This window comes from Neopelma chrysocephalum, unplaced genomic scaffold (genome assembly GCF_003984885.1).
Source record: "Neopelma chrysocephalum unplaced genomic scaffold, ASM398488v2 Primary Assembly neopelma1_143, whole genome shotgun sequence".
Lineage (NCBI taxonomy): Eukaryota > Metazoa > Chordata > Aves > Passeriformes > Pipridae > Neopelma > Neopelma chrysocephalum.
In genome coordinates, this window is record NW_020897805.1 from 6884519 (window position 1) to 6897124 (window position 12606).

The 12606-nt window shown below is 38.8% G+C and overlaps 1 protein-coding gene across 5 annotated transcripts in view; it reads left to right on the forward strand.

The window, feature by feature from the left end:
• The window catches only part of SH2D4B (SH2 domain containing 4B), a 68140-nt gene extending 57510 nt beyond the window's left edge, over nt 1-10630 (forward strand). For 4 of the 5 annotated variants that reach the window (XM_027700269.1, XM_027700271.1, XM_027700273.1 and 1 more), the window contains 2 exons: nt 5770-5990; nt 9410-10630. In XM_027700269.1, coding sequence (XP_027556070.1) covers nt 5770-5990; nt 9410-9502 — 314 coding nt within the window. In that variant the 3' untranslated portion in view covers nt 9503-10630. The remainder of the gene's footprint in view (nt 1-5769; nt 5991-9409) is intronic. The other variant, XM_027700270.1, reaches the window with a different exon arrangement.
• Nucleotides 10631-12606: the final 1976 nt, after the last annotated feature.

Genomic DNA, 12606 nt, shown 5'->3' on the forward strand with positions numbered 1-12606 from the left:
TTCCCTCTGTTTTGGATCCTAATTAGTCACCTAAATCACATGCTCCCCTGGTTAGATGTCTTAAGATGTATAAACAGGATGAATCTCTTTCTTCTTCATTGATTACATGTGAATATTCATAATTGTTCAACAAATCAATTTTGCATGAAATAGAAGGCTTTTCATAATGGTCATGAAAGCACTTTTGGCATGATTGCTCTCATTACATTGCTCTCATTTATTCACGCCAGTATTTGTGACACTTTTTCTCTGTGAATAAAACCTCATGCACTAGAGTGTTTGAGATCAAGCTAATGAAAAAATATGAGATGAGAAAACATCGTCTGAGCAAATACCTTCTATTGCAGGAGGGTAAGTGAGGGCTTCTGGGCCGTGTTTGTACCTGCTGTCCCCCAGCCTCTTGATATATATAAATGCACATTTGTATATTAAAATATACTGACCATTAAAAGCCAAATTACCCGTATATTTAGATATTATTGTTACATGTGGTGCATTAGGCCACTGGTAGATTACAACAATGGACATGATGTAACTTGACCTGTATAATAATGAAAAAATAATTTTAGTCTTGCCTTGTTGGTAAAGTTCATCAGCTTTTCTAGTTTGGATTCACACTTTTTGTGGCATTCTCGTAGCAAATATTTATGTATTTCACCTCCTGAGTTTCACTCAAGGATGTATGGAGGATAATGCTGAAAGAAGAGCGGGAAGCTGAATTGTCATTGCATAATATTTCACAATAGCATTTTTCTGCTATTGAGGCTGCTGTAAAATTGGAAGGCAGCATCAAGACTTCTTAGCTGTGCTCACTACATTCATAATGAACCCTCCAGTTCCCATGTGAGTTTAATATACCCTAAATATTAGGATGTTCTTTTTCTTTTCTGGAAGACTGGTGACAGTGAAAAGAACATAATTACAACAAAGATGTTAAGACATGCCTATCATCTAAAAATTTTCATTATAGGCCCCGTATTTTATAAATGAGGGTGTTAATTGGGAACATGTCAGTTGATGATGAATGTCCTATGATTTGAAATAACTGTCTCACAAAATGTTATTCTCTAGCTAAGAATTCAAAATGTTGACATCTATAAGCATTGCAAAACTAGAATGTTAAAAGTGGACAGGTAGATGGACGTAATGTGATGGATACATGCAGTGAATCTGGGGGGCAGAGGGCTAAAACTCAAGCCAGCTGATAGGGTTTCCATGCTTTTGAGAGGAGTTATTTACACCTTTGATCCTCTCTCAGCCAAAACCCCACTGCTCCTTTATGGTTTGTTATAGACAACAGCAGTTTGTACATCTGAGAGAAATTCTTTGGCATGACAGGTAGAAGATGTGTTTCAGTGGAGTAGCTGCTGTCCAAATACGCTGGGGTTTGGCCAAATGATGAGTTAAAATGATGATACTGATGATAGATCAATTAATTGTGAGATATTTATTTAAATTATTTATGTGAAAAGATTACTGTTCGACACAGTGTTGCTTTACACCAAGTGAAGATGTTGCAGTTTTTCCTTTTTTTTTTTTGTTTTTTGTTCATTTGTTTTTGGTTTTGGTTTGTTTCAGAAGACAATATATAGCAAGATTGAAAGTGAGGGGAAAATTAGTTTTCAAAGCATCACTGGTTTCTTTTCTAGATAATATTTCTAATTAATACCCTAACTAACACAAATAAGAGCATCTGTGATTCTAAACCTCTTACTGGAGCCTTGGGAAACCAAAGTTTCATGATTTTACCCAAAACAATTTCAAATGTTCATGTAGGGTTTTCAGAGATGTTGTCTATCTCTCTACAGCTGTCTCAGAAGTGAACAGTGCCACTCTTTTTCCAATTGTCTTGAGAACAGGATAATATTTTTCAAAGGGTAGAGGGAGACTTTCATTGCTGTAATAACCACCCACTGAAGAACTGAACCAACCAGAGAAAAACAAAATAACTGGGAGGCAAGGAGAGGGAGGAGATGGTGGAGAGAGATGGTTCCTCATGGGCTGTTAACAGAACCAGAAGAGAGAAAGGAAAGAAAGCATCAGGCTGATAATTTATTACACCATTTTTAGCAGAAAAGAAAATTAAAAAAAGAACTTGGCTGTGAGCAATGTAACATTTCTCACCTACTCAATGATATAAAGTGCCCAGAACAAAAACAAGGTCTGGCAAAGAAGATTAACATCATATGGAAGCCTGCAGTGTCTTAGCTCCTCCAGTAGAAGTTTACTATTGTAAAACCAAAACAGATAGTTTACTATTAAACTCATCAATGCTAAATGAATTTCATATTGTATGCTTGATAGTGATGGTCATTCAAACCCTAGAAATATCCTAAGAATAGTGTCCACTCTATAATAAAACCTCTATTTTTTTACAGCTCCCTTCTTTTGCAAATCCTCTATATTCATAGAGGTTAAATTATCTAGGCCACCTCGCTCCCCATCAGGGCTGCATAACAGTTCTGACACTGCTTAGAGAATGGGTAGTTGTAACAGCACCCAGTTCCTATGCCAAAAATTACCTGTATGGTTTCAATCTGGAATTACAGTATAAATATTGATTATTGTAATGAACGCAGTATTTGCTGGTGATGGGACTGTTTATCCTTTCCTGTCATTGAATGCTCTGGGCTTGTTAGTGTGGCTCATCTACACCTTCCCAGCAGAGATTTGTCAAGGAAGTGGGCACCATAATCACTAACAAAACCTTTCATGTATATTTAAATTAGGGCAATTTGAGGGAAGTCTGGGTTAAGAGATTATGTGATTTCAGAATCAACTTTTGTGTAATTCTTGGCACATGGCACCTGGTATTGTTATCTAATGATATGGCTTCACATAAAATGCTGTATCTTATGGATTCATATTGGTACTATCTTTTTATCTGAACAGAGTTCGAGAATTTTTAACAAATCATTTTGGAATACTTTCAATAAAACTATTTTTAATTTTGCAAAGTGACAAAATTGACACTGTTGGCTGAGCAGTTACATGCTGTTTCTAAACAAATGCTTATGTTTGCATGTTTACTGCCTGTTTCACATGTCTGGTGCAAAGATGATGTAGTATCCTTCAGAACAGAGAAATAAGCGTCATTCAGCAAATTATATATGTGTGTTTCTTAATACTGAGGACATTTCAGTAGGGACCTCTGAGCCCCATTGCACCAAGTAAAACTGTAAAAGAAATTAATTTTCTTAGACAAAAAAATGAAAGGAGATGCTTTTCTCTTTCCTAACATCACAAAATGCTTGCTTTTAAGACCCAGAATTCCTCAGTCCCTTCCTATGTCTCCTTCAGGCATAATTTTCCTTGTGGGTTTAATTACAGCATTCCAAACGATGGTCTTTCTGGTAGACCCTTCTTTGTACAAACTGGTAATCTCTGGGCTACGTTTATTATTACAGTAAAGCAATGTGGCTTTTCAGTACTTGGAATCCATAGAAACTCTTAGTAGGACATGTGTAGGATTCTACCATGACAAGCAGTTCCATTAAACATTATGGGTCCTCCACTTTGGCCACAACAACCCCATGCAGAGCTACAGGCTGGGCACAGAGTGGCTGGAGAGCAGCCAGGCAGAAAGGGACCTGGGAGTTTGGATTGACAAGAAGCTGAACATGAGCCAGAGTGTGCCCAGGTGGCCAAGAAGGCCAATGGCATCCTGGCCTGGATCAGGAACAGTGCGGCCAACAGGACCAGGGAAATGATTCTTCCCCTGTACTCAGCACTGGTGAGGCCACCCCTCGAGTACTGTGTCTAGTTCTGGGCCCCTCAGTTCAGGAAGGATATTGAGGTGCTGGAGCAGGTCCAGAGAAGAGCAGCAAGGCTGGTGAAGGAACTTGAGCACAAGTCCTATGAGGAGGGGCTGAGGGAGCTGGGGTTGTTCAGCCTGGAGAAGAGGAGGCTCAGGGGAGACCTCATCACTCTCTACAACTCCCTGACAGGAGGTTGTAGCCAGGTGGGGGTTGGTCTCTTCTCCCAGACAACTATCAGCAAGACAAGAGGGTGTGGTCTTAAGCTGTGCCAGGGGAGGTTTAGGTTAGATATTAGGAAGAAATTCTTTACAGAGAGGGAAATCAGACATTGGAATGGGCTGCCCAGGGAAGTGGTGGATTCCTCGTCCCTGGAGGTTTTTAAGATGAGACTGGATGTGCCACTTAGTGCCATGGCCTAGTAACCATGGCGGTAGTGGATCAAGGGTTGGACTTGATGATCTCAGAGGTCCCTTCCAACCCAACTGATTCTATGATTCTATGTATTGTTTTGAGAAAGTTTGACCTCACAGAGAGTAACTTTGGAACGTGTATGTACATTATTTATTGAAACCTGCTCCAGGTTCACGTTCAGAAAGGCCTAATTCCACATCTGTTCCTGATGAAAGTGAGCATCTGGTGTTTCACAGATGATTGAGACATGAGCTTACTGTCCTCTAGGCCTATCAGACAAACTGGAACCAGGCTTTCTAGGTGGATGGTAAGACCTGAGTCAGTGCTGGGTGCAATTTTGATCACACCTTTTACACGGGCTGTGATCAGAATAGGGTTTGTCTGTCATATACTGTTTGCAGGCAGAAGTACCAGCAACTTCAGTGTTATGCCCTAGGAAAGAAGTGTTGTGCCTTTCAGAAAGAAAAAGAGAGATGAAGAGTTTTCCAACATAGAAGAATAAAATGAAAGTTCTTGAGAGCTCTATTCTTGTTAAACCTTTTCCTTTTCTTACTCTGAAAATCTGAATTTGTGATAATTTCACCCTGACAAATAAGGTTGTCATAAAATATAGGAATAAATTCACCTATAAATCAACTGCTTGGTGACCAGGGTACAGGGGGAAAATTTTTTTCCTGATTGAGCTTGTCCAGAGAGGTAAACTAGCTCACAGAGAAAGTGACCACAGGATGACACATACTGCAAGAAGCCCCAACTAATTTTGTCTTCTCTTGTTGTAGAGCAAGGTGCATAGGTCATTATTGTTCACTATGAATTATAAAGATGAACTCACTTCTGGTCAACAAATACAATTTCAATGTTTTCTTTGCGTGAGGACTCTTTTAACTCACAGCTACAGTTTTTAACTGGAGGAGACTATTACTCTGCTATCAAGCCTGAAAGGTCTCAGAAGGAAATGCAGAATGATCTTTGTTTCTTGTTTTCCTCTGTGACAATGTTTCCTAGAAATGCAAACCTGTGAATAAGTAATCTAACATACCCATGTCTATGAGCAGGATTTGATTTCTTTGTGCTCCAGTTTATCTATGTGCATCTATGGATATGTGTGTGTGTGTGTATGTACAAAAGCAGACAAATACTTTTTCTCCTGGCACTTATTTTACATTCCTTCTTTAGGACCTGTAAAATACTTGTAACAGAATCCAAAAAACTGCAATATAATTGCAATTACCAGCAATGTATTGCAAATTCAGATTGCAATGCCAAACCATCCTAATCTGCTTAAATGGTCACTTGTACAGAATTCTCCAGTCTGATAGGCTAGTTGCATTCATGCACTTTCTTTGGAAAAGCAGTAAGGATGGAAAAAAAATTCTTAATAACAGAATTAAAAAGCTTATCCCACCGGACTTTATCTTATAGCTATCCTTCAGAAGCAAAGAGCATAAATATTGTCTCCATCGCTTCTACTCCTGAACGTAAACATTTCAGTCTTCGGAAGTGACACCATTTTAATTTCACCAGTGCTCTGTATTTGTTGCATTTGGTTGCCTCTGACAGACTTGTTACCTGCATAACTATAGGGGTTTTTTTTTGCCAGGTATTATCAGCCGTCAGGAGGCAGAAGAGTTGTTGATGAATAAGCCTGAAGGCACATTCCTGGTGCGAGTCAGTGAGAAAATCTGGGGCTACGCGTTGTCTTATCGCCAGCAAAGCGGGTTCAAGCACTTCCTGGTTGATGCTTCAGGGGATTTCTACAGCTTCTTGGGGGTAGATCCAAACCGACACGCAACACTCACAGATCTGGTCGATTTTCACAAGGTAACACTTGCTAGGTAGAGATCAATAGCTGAGTGGAATGAATTAATAATTTAACGAGGAGCTGTGCAATTTGAAACCACATTGGAAAATAATAATGGCCATAGTGGGGGAAAGAATATTCTACACTAAGCCTAGTTGTAACATTCATAGTGTGTGTCTTTTGTTGCAGTGAATCAGAAGGCTTTTCTCCTTCTTTAAAATGCTTCAGCATGTATTTATGTCCTCTTATACAACATGCTCTCCTTGGCTACAAATGGACTAATAAGGGCTCACAGAGCTAACGCTTTTTCAATCTTTTTCCTGTGGAAAATTGGATTGGAAATGCCATAGAAAGATCTTTCAATGAAATTTCAGCATTTGTCTACCTTTGATGTGAGGGCTGTGATGTGCAAAAGCAAGGGAGCGGGGCCCTGCATTAAAGAGGGTGAAGAGAACATGGAGGGGTTCCCTTTTAGGGACATGTTGAGGGTCACTCCTTATTACCCAAAACAATCTTACAAGAGTAATTTACTACTCGACTTTACGTGGGTTTGAATTACTTTGTCTCTGACTTTTGTTTCCTGTTGCGAGACTGTAACTAAAGAGTAGCACTGTTTCTGATAGCATAAGTTGTTTTCATGATCTTGTATCTTTCTCCATCTTCATCAGTTTTAATTGCTTTTTTTCTTAGCCACCCTTATAATTTCTCTTCATCTTCTCTTTTCTAGTTCCTTTTCCCTTTTCTATCCTTTTCTTACTCCTGTCTCTAAGTAATTTTATACATTTTTTGCTCCTCCTTTTCTTCACAGCTTTTTATTTTTTAAGTGTTCAGCCTCACAAAGGTTATTTTTCTTCTAAATTCTCCCACTTTTAAATCTTTTTTTTACCTTACCTAGTTTGCAACATCTGTTAAGTGTTGTCTTAGTGTCTCCTCACAGATTACTGTTACATTATATGTCCACAAGTTATATTTCCACATGGGGATATAGTAGGTGTCCCATTTGACTGAAAAATAAGTCCTCTCCTAATTTGAAGAAATCTTCTCTCAATGGCCACCTTGGAACCCGAAATCCCCATTCCCTTCTTCTTCTGCCTCAGTGTTTATTGCTGAGCATGACACTATATGGTATGGAATATCCTTTTGGCCAGTTTGGGTCAACCAGCAGGGCTATGTCCCCTCCTAGCTTCTCCCTTATTTCCATCCTACTCTGCCAGCAGGGCCCAAGTAGGAAAAAGAGAGTCTTGATGCTGTGCAAGCACTGATCAGCAATGGCCAGAACCAGGGTGTGTTATCAATACTGTCTTAGCCACAAATTCAAAACACAACATCCCAATCCAGCACAGGCTGCTGTGAAGAAAGTTAGTTCTACTCCAGCCAGACCCAGTACAACTGGAAAGAATCAAATCACAGGCTTGTCAGGGAAAGAAAAGCAGATATGCAACGCCTCAAATGCAGATTGTCAGGTGTTGGATATAGGACCTCTGGCTCATATAATATCCTCTCTGCTCCTGTAGAGGGGTGATAATGACAACCAATTCCAACCAGCTCTGCTCCAACTACGTTCCTGTATTTTCGTCACACCTCTTGCTAAGCAATCAGTGTATTAGAGACACATCTATTTACAGACAGCAGTAGAGCACTTGTCAGACGCAGAATGACTTTGAGTTCCTGCCATTAAAACAAAAAAACCAACACTTTCTTAGGTGTCCCCTGATAATAGTTAATAGCTGCCCCTGTAGGAAGTCTATCAGAGAAACTGGTTCATCTTTAATGTCAACACACAATTCTCTTAACTATCTAGCTTATAGCTATATTGAAACCGGTCTCTTTGGCAATCCCTTCAGGAGGCATCTTATCCTGTCTGTCACGTGGTTTTCTCTGAAGCTTTTCTTCGAAGCTTTTCTTCCTGCCCTTTCTGGTGAAGTACACTGTCAAGTGTCCCAAAGCCTTCTGGTAACCAACTAAGCAATCTGTATGTAAATGGTTGTGCTGTGGGCACACTTTCTCTTGCAGTTATTGCTGTATCCTTTGGAGAAAGTGCTGCTTTCCTCAGGATTATTTTTGGCAAGAGTATACTTTCCCACCACATGGCTTGCATGGACTTCTCTTTGAGGGTCTTTTTCACTTTCAGTCAAAATGAGCAGGACTAGTATAATTAATTTTTTACTTACTTATACTTATTGATTCATTTTGCTTCATTTTGATTAGAAAAAATAAGAACAGGTCATTCAAGCAACTCAGCTGACAGACACAAGTGGTAACCACTAGCTGAAAGAATAAACCTTACAGAATAAAGTGCAACTGAATCTTCTTTTTTTATTATTTTCATTTAAATACTGTGTGGAAAGTAGCAATAAAATCTCAAAGATAATTGCTAAATATTTGTATTTACTTCCTCATAACCTTATCTTGTTAGCAAGGTGATGATCCATCAAAGATTGGACTCAGTGATCTTAGAGTCTTTTCCAACCTAAATGCTTCTGTGGTTCTTTGATTCTGAAAACCATTTAGTTTGGGTAGTAACTTTCTGAGCTTATTCTCAGTCGGATGTAGTGATTGGGAAGGAATGACAACTGGGAGCCTGCATGCATTTGGAAGAAATCAGGCACCAAATTTGCATTGATTTTCAATAGAAACTAGATAGCTTTTGAACATGTTAGGCCCATATATAGATCCATAACTTGGATCTAAACGTTCAAATGAAGGATTGCTATTTTAGTCAATACTATGTCTGGATCCTGGCTCATTTTGGTGCATCTATAAATCTTAAACTTCTACAAAACCAAAAACGAACAATCATTACTGTTGGAATAAATGCAAAGACCAGGTTATCTACTTTTACAGTAAGTGAATTGGTAATCAGTTACTGGAAATACACACTTGGCATGTGAGTATTTAATTAATGAGAATAGGTGCTATTTGTAAAGACTGTCTTTATCCTAGTAAGGTTAATGTCTCACATTTCTGTAATCAGTCAGAAAGCTGTTTGTGTTGTGTTGTGTTGTGTTCAACTCAACGTTGAACTCTTGCTCTGTCTGCCCGGGGAAGCTTCTTTCATTCTATGGAATGTCTGTGGAAGTAGCATATGAAGACTGCATATATCTGTTAAATTAACCCATGAGAACATCCTTTATAGGCATCTGTAGCTGGTTTTCCTAAGTAGTGGAGCAACTTGCAAGTAGTACGAACCTCAGCCTCTTGCGTACACTGATTGCATTATTTGATGGTAGCACAAGTTACTACCAGGGTAAGTACAAGATATACAAAGCATGAAGAAAATGATTAGTCTTTAGGATCCCTTTTCTGATCTGTAATTATTTTATCAAGTATTTCTTCATAATTGGTTACCAATTACAGTGGAATGATGGCCTTTATTGCTATTCTTAGAAGATAGGGAAGGCTTAGACCTTTGATATTTTAATTGGTTTTATCTTTTCAGGAAGAAATCATCACATCATCAGGTGGGGAGCTACTACTGGAGCCATGTGGACAGCAGAAGAATCCACCAGACTACAGTCCTTTATTTGAATAACTGATCCAGGACTAACAGGGACTCATTCTGGATACCTGTAGTAATAAATAGCTATAAAAGTAAACACTGAAAGTATTTAACAAAATTCCAAAGCCACTGGTCTTGTGGCCAAAAAGTATCTTCAATGGAAGGCCTAAACTATTCCTGTTTTGCATCTGATTTATAATCATTATTCATGTTGCTAGCAAGTGAAAGGTGAGAAATTACCAGCAAATTGCTAAAGAGGACTACTCCCAGAAAATTTTCAAGGGATTGTGGCCAATTACACTGAATGCTAACTTCCTATCCTAATTTTTTTGTGTCTGATGCAGCAAGAAGCACTGCCAGGAACTGTTCATAGAGTACTGTATGAAGTACCAGTGTTGGTGAACAGATTCTTTTTTCCAAAGCAAGGTTTGTCAGGTTTTGTTGACAATCTCATTACTTGGTGGTGCACTTTTGATAACAAGAGAAGCAGTCTTAAAACATCCTTCTGCAGTTTGTGATTGCTCAGATAGGTAGGTGTAGCTTGAAACTTGGCATTATGCTTTTGAATTCAGGCCTACAAAATTCCTCACAGCAGAGACAGAACAAGGTCATACACAATATATTTACAATTTCATGGAGTCCAACAGCCTTGGAAGAAACTTTACTCAGTAAGTGGTCAGTTTATTCTGAAGAAAACAGTTTGACTTGCTGCAATTCTCTCACTGTCCTTGTCATGTTTTCCACTTTTAGATGTGCAAGAGACACACTGGACATTTCTAGCTTTACTTTGCTGTAGGACCAGGTATTTTCTCTAGCTGAGTTATAAGTGATAGTGGGCTGGTATATTTGTACATAGAAAAGGTACAACTAATTACATTATCATCATGCTATTTTATGTTTAAAAAAGATGCACGTAATGTGTTCCTCATCCATTTGCTATATGTATTAACCCCATGTAAATAGACCAGGAGCTGAGATCTGGGGAGTAGTTGCTTAGCTTGTGGACCGTAAAAATAAAAAAATATCATCACAGTAGGTAATTTGTCCACCTGAAATTTGTGTCTCAGCCATTCTTGCACTCTGGGCTGTCACATGGTGTAGCCATAGTCCTGCATTGTTTCACTGGTAGGCTGGACAATATTAGGGCAGTCAATTCAGAAAATGGAGTGAGAGAGCTGCAAAACTGTTACTGTTACCTTCCTGTGCTCTGTTCCCATGAATGGCCAGATAGAAACTGCTGAATATAGAAGTGGGTTTTTTTCAGCTCCAGACATTCATTTTGCAGGGCAATATCTCAAATAACAGGACTGTAACAGTTTTGCATGCAACTGATTTGTTTCAAGAGTGAAGTGGAACATGAGGGAAGTAGACATGTACCTACTGGATAGTGTCATAGCCATGCCTTTAATAGGCAGTTTCTCTGTGCTTTTCATACATGACGTGTATTTTGAGGTGTAATGTGGACCAACCCATATGTGTTACTGTAACTTCATGGTTAATTTTTCCAAAGGGCCTCAGTACCTACCAGATGCTTCCTCTGAGAAACCAGCTCTACACTTGTTCCCTCTATAAAAGGCATCTCTAGAACGACCTTGGCCTGGAGTTATTCACAGCTGCACATGTTCCGTCACAGAACAACTGGACCCCTACTTTAAAGGAGAATGGAAAGGGTCGTTTTAAAGTTAAGGTATCCACAGACTTACCCTGAGACCAGAAAGCAGCAGCTGGCTGTGTAGGACTGAGGGTCCAGAGGTGGTACTGAGCAATCAAGATGGTATTTAGACACCTAGGCATCTTAGCAGACCGTTGTTTTGCCTTTATGAACTTAAAAAAAAACCCCAAACAAACAAACCAAGAACAACAAAAAAACCCCACTATAAAATGCCACCTTCTCTTTGGAAAAGGTGTAGGCATGCTAGAAGACATGCAAATTCCAAAGTTTTTGGAAGATTACTCAAACCATGGTACACAATTCTGTGAATATTTATAGACACAATATTGAAGAACTCATTCCATATGGAATTCACATTCAGAAACTGATAATAATACATCTATTTATTTCTAGTGTCACACTTCCCAACACCTGCTTGTGTTTTGTTTAGCCATTAAGAAGGATTGGAAATACCAGCTCTAGCTTATGTGGCCTCTTCTGATGTGATTAACATCAGAACAGCATCATCATTGTCACTTCAGAGCACATTCCCTAAATTCTAATTTTCTAAATTTTTCTATCTGAATTCCGTCCATTTCTCATTCTAAGTTTTACCTAGCTTTAAAAGAAAGCCCTCGTAAGTTCCCCTGCACATGATATTGCTTAGAAAACTGCAATTTCTTGAGAGTTTTATTATGCTAATAAATGGCAGAATTCTAAAGTAAAGAAATTGCCTTTTTTTTTCTTCATAGCCCTGCAAAATTAATGAAAAATAGCCAGTCAATTCATAGAGTTACAGTAAAGAAAAACTCAACAATATATACCCAGAAGCAGCAGCAGCAATGAAATGCAGTGCACTTAACTGAAGGTAAGTTTTGAGGGAAACAAAAGGAGATCGTAGGTAGCAGAAATTAAGAAAAACAAAAGCTTTCCTTGGTAGAAATGTGCAGCTGTCACCAATATACTGGAGTGAAGTACAAGCATGGAGATCTTTTCTAAGCTAACAGATGCTTCTTGCTGCCTTCCAGAAAATAAGTGGATTATGAAAAGGTAAGCCAGTTAATAGGAAGAATAGAAGGAAAAGCAGGGAAGGAGTAAATACAGAAAATTAAGAAAATAAGAAAGGGGGAAATGTGCTTATCTCATTGCTTTGAAAGCATTTTGGATTTTTGTTTTTGCTACTCTGGGAGGAAGACTGGGTGCTGCTACCTCCTTTTCTCTCTGCAAGATTTCATCTTTGAGCGAACAATCTACCTTGGAGCTAGATTTTACACTCTTGAATCTTAAGAGTTGGGCTGGTCTGTACTGCAGCCTTGAATGTACTGCCTCTACATGTAGTGCTGTCTGAAGCTGTTCATCATTGGGTAAAAATATGTTCATAATGCTGCCATTTCCTTGTCTGCAATTGCAACCTATATTTCATCACACGATGACCTTTCAATCTTGCTTTTTAACCTGCTTTTCTAATGGTACCTGTTGTTGAGTC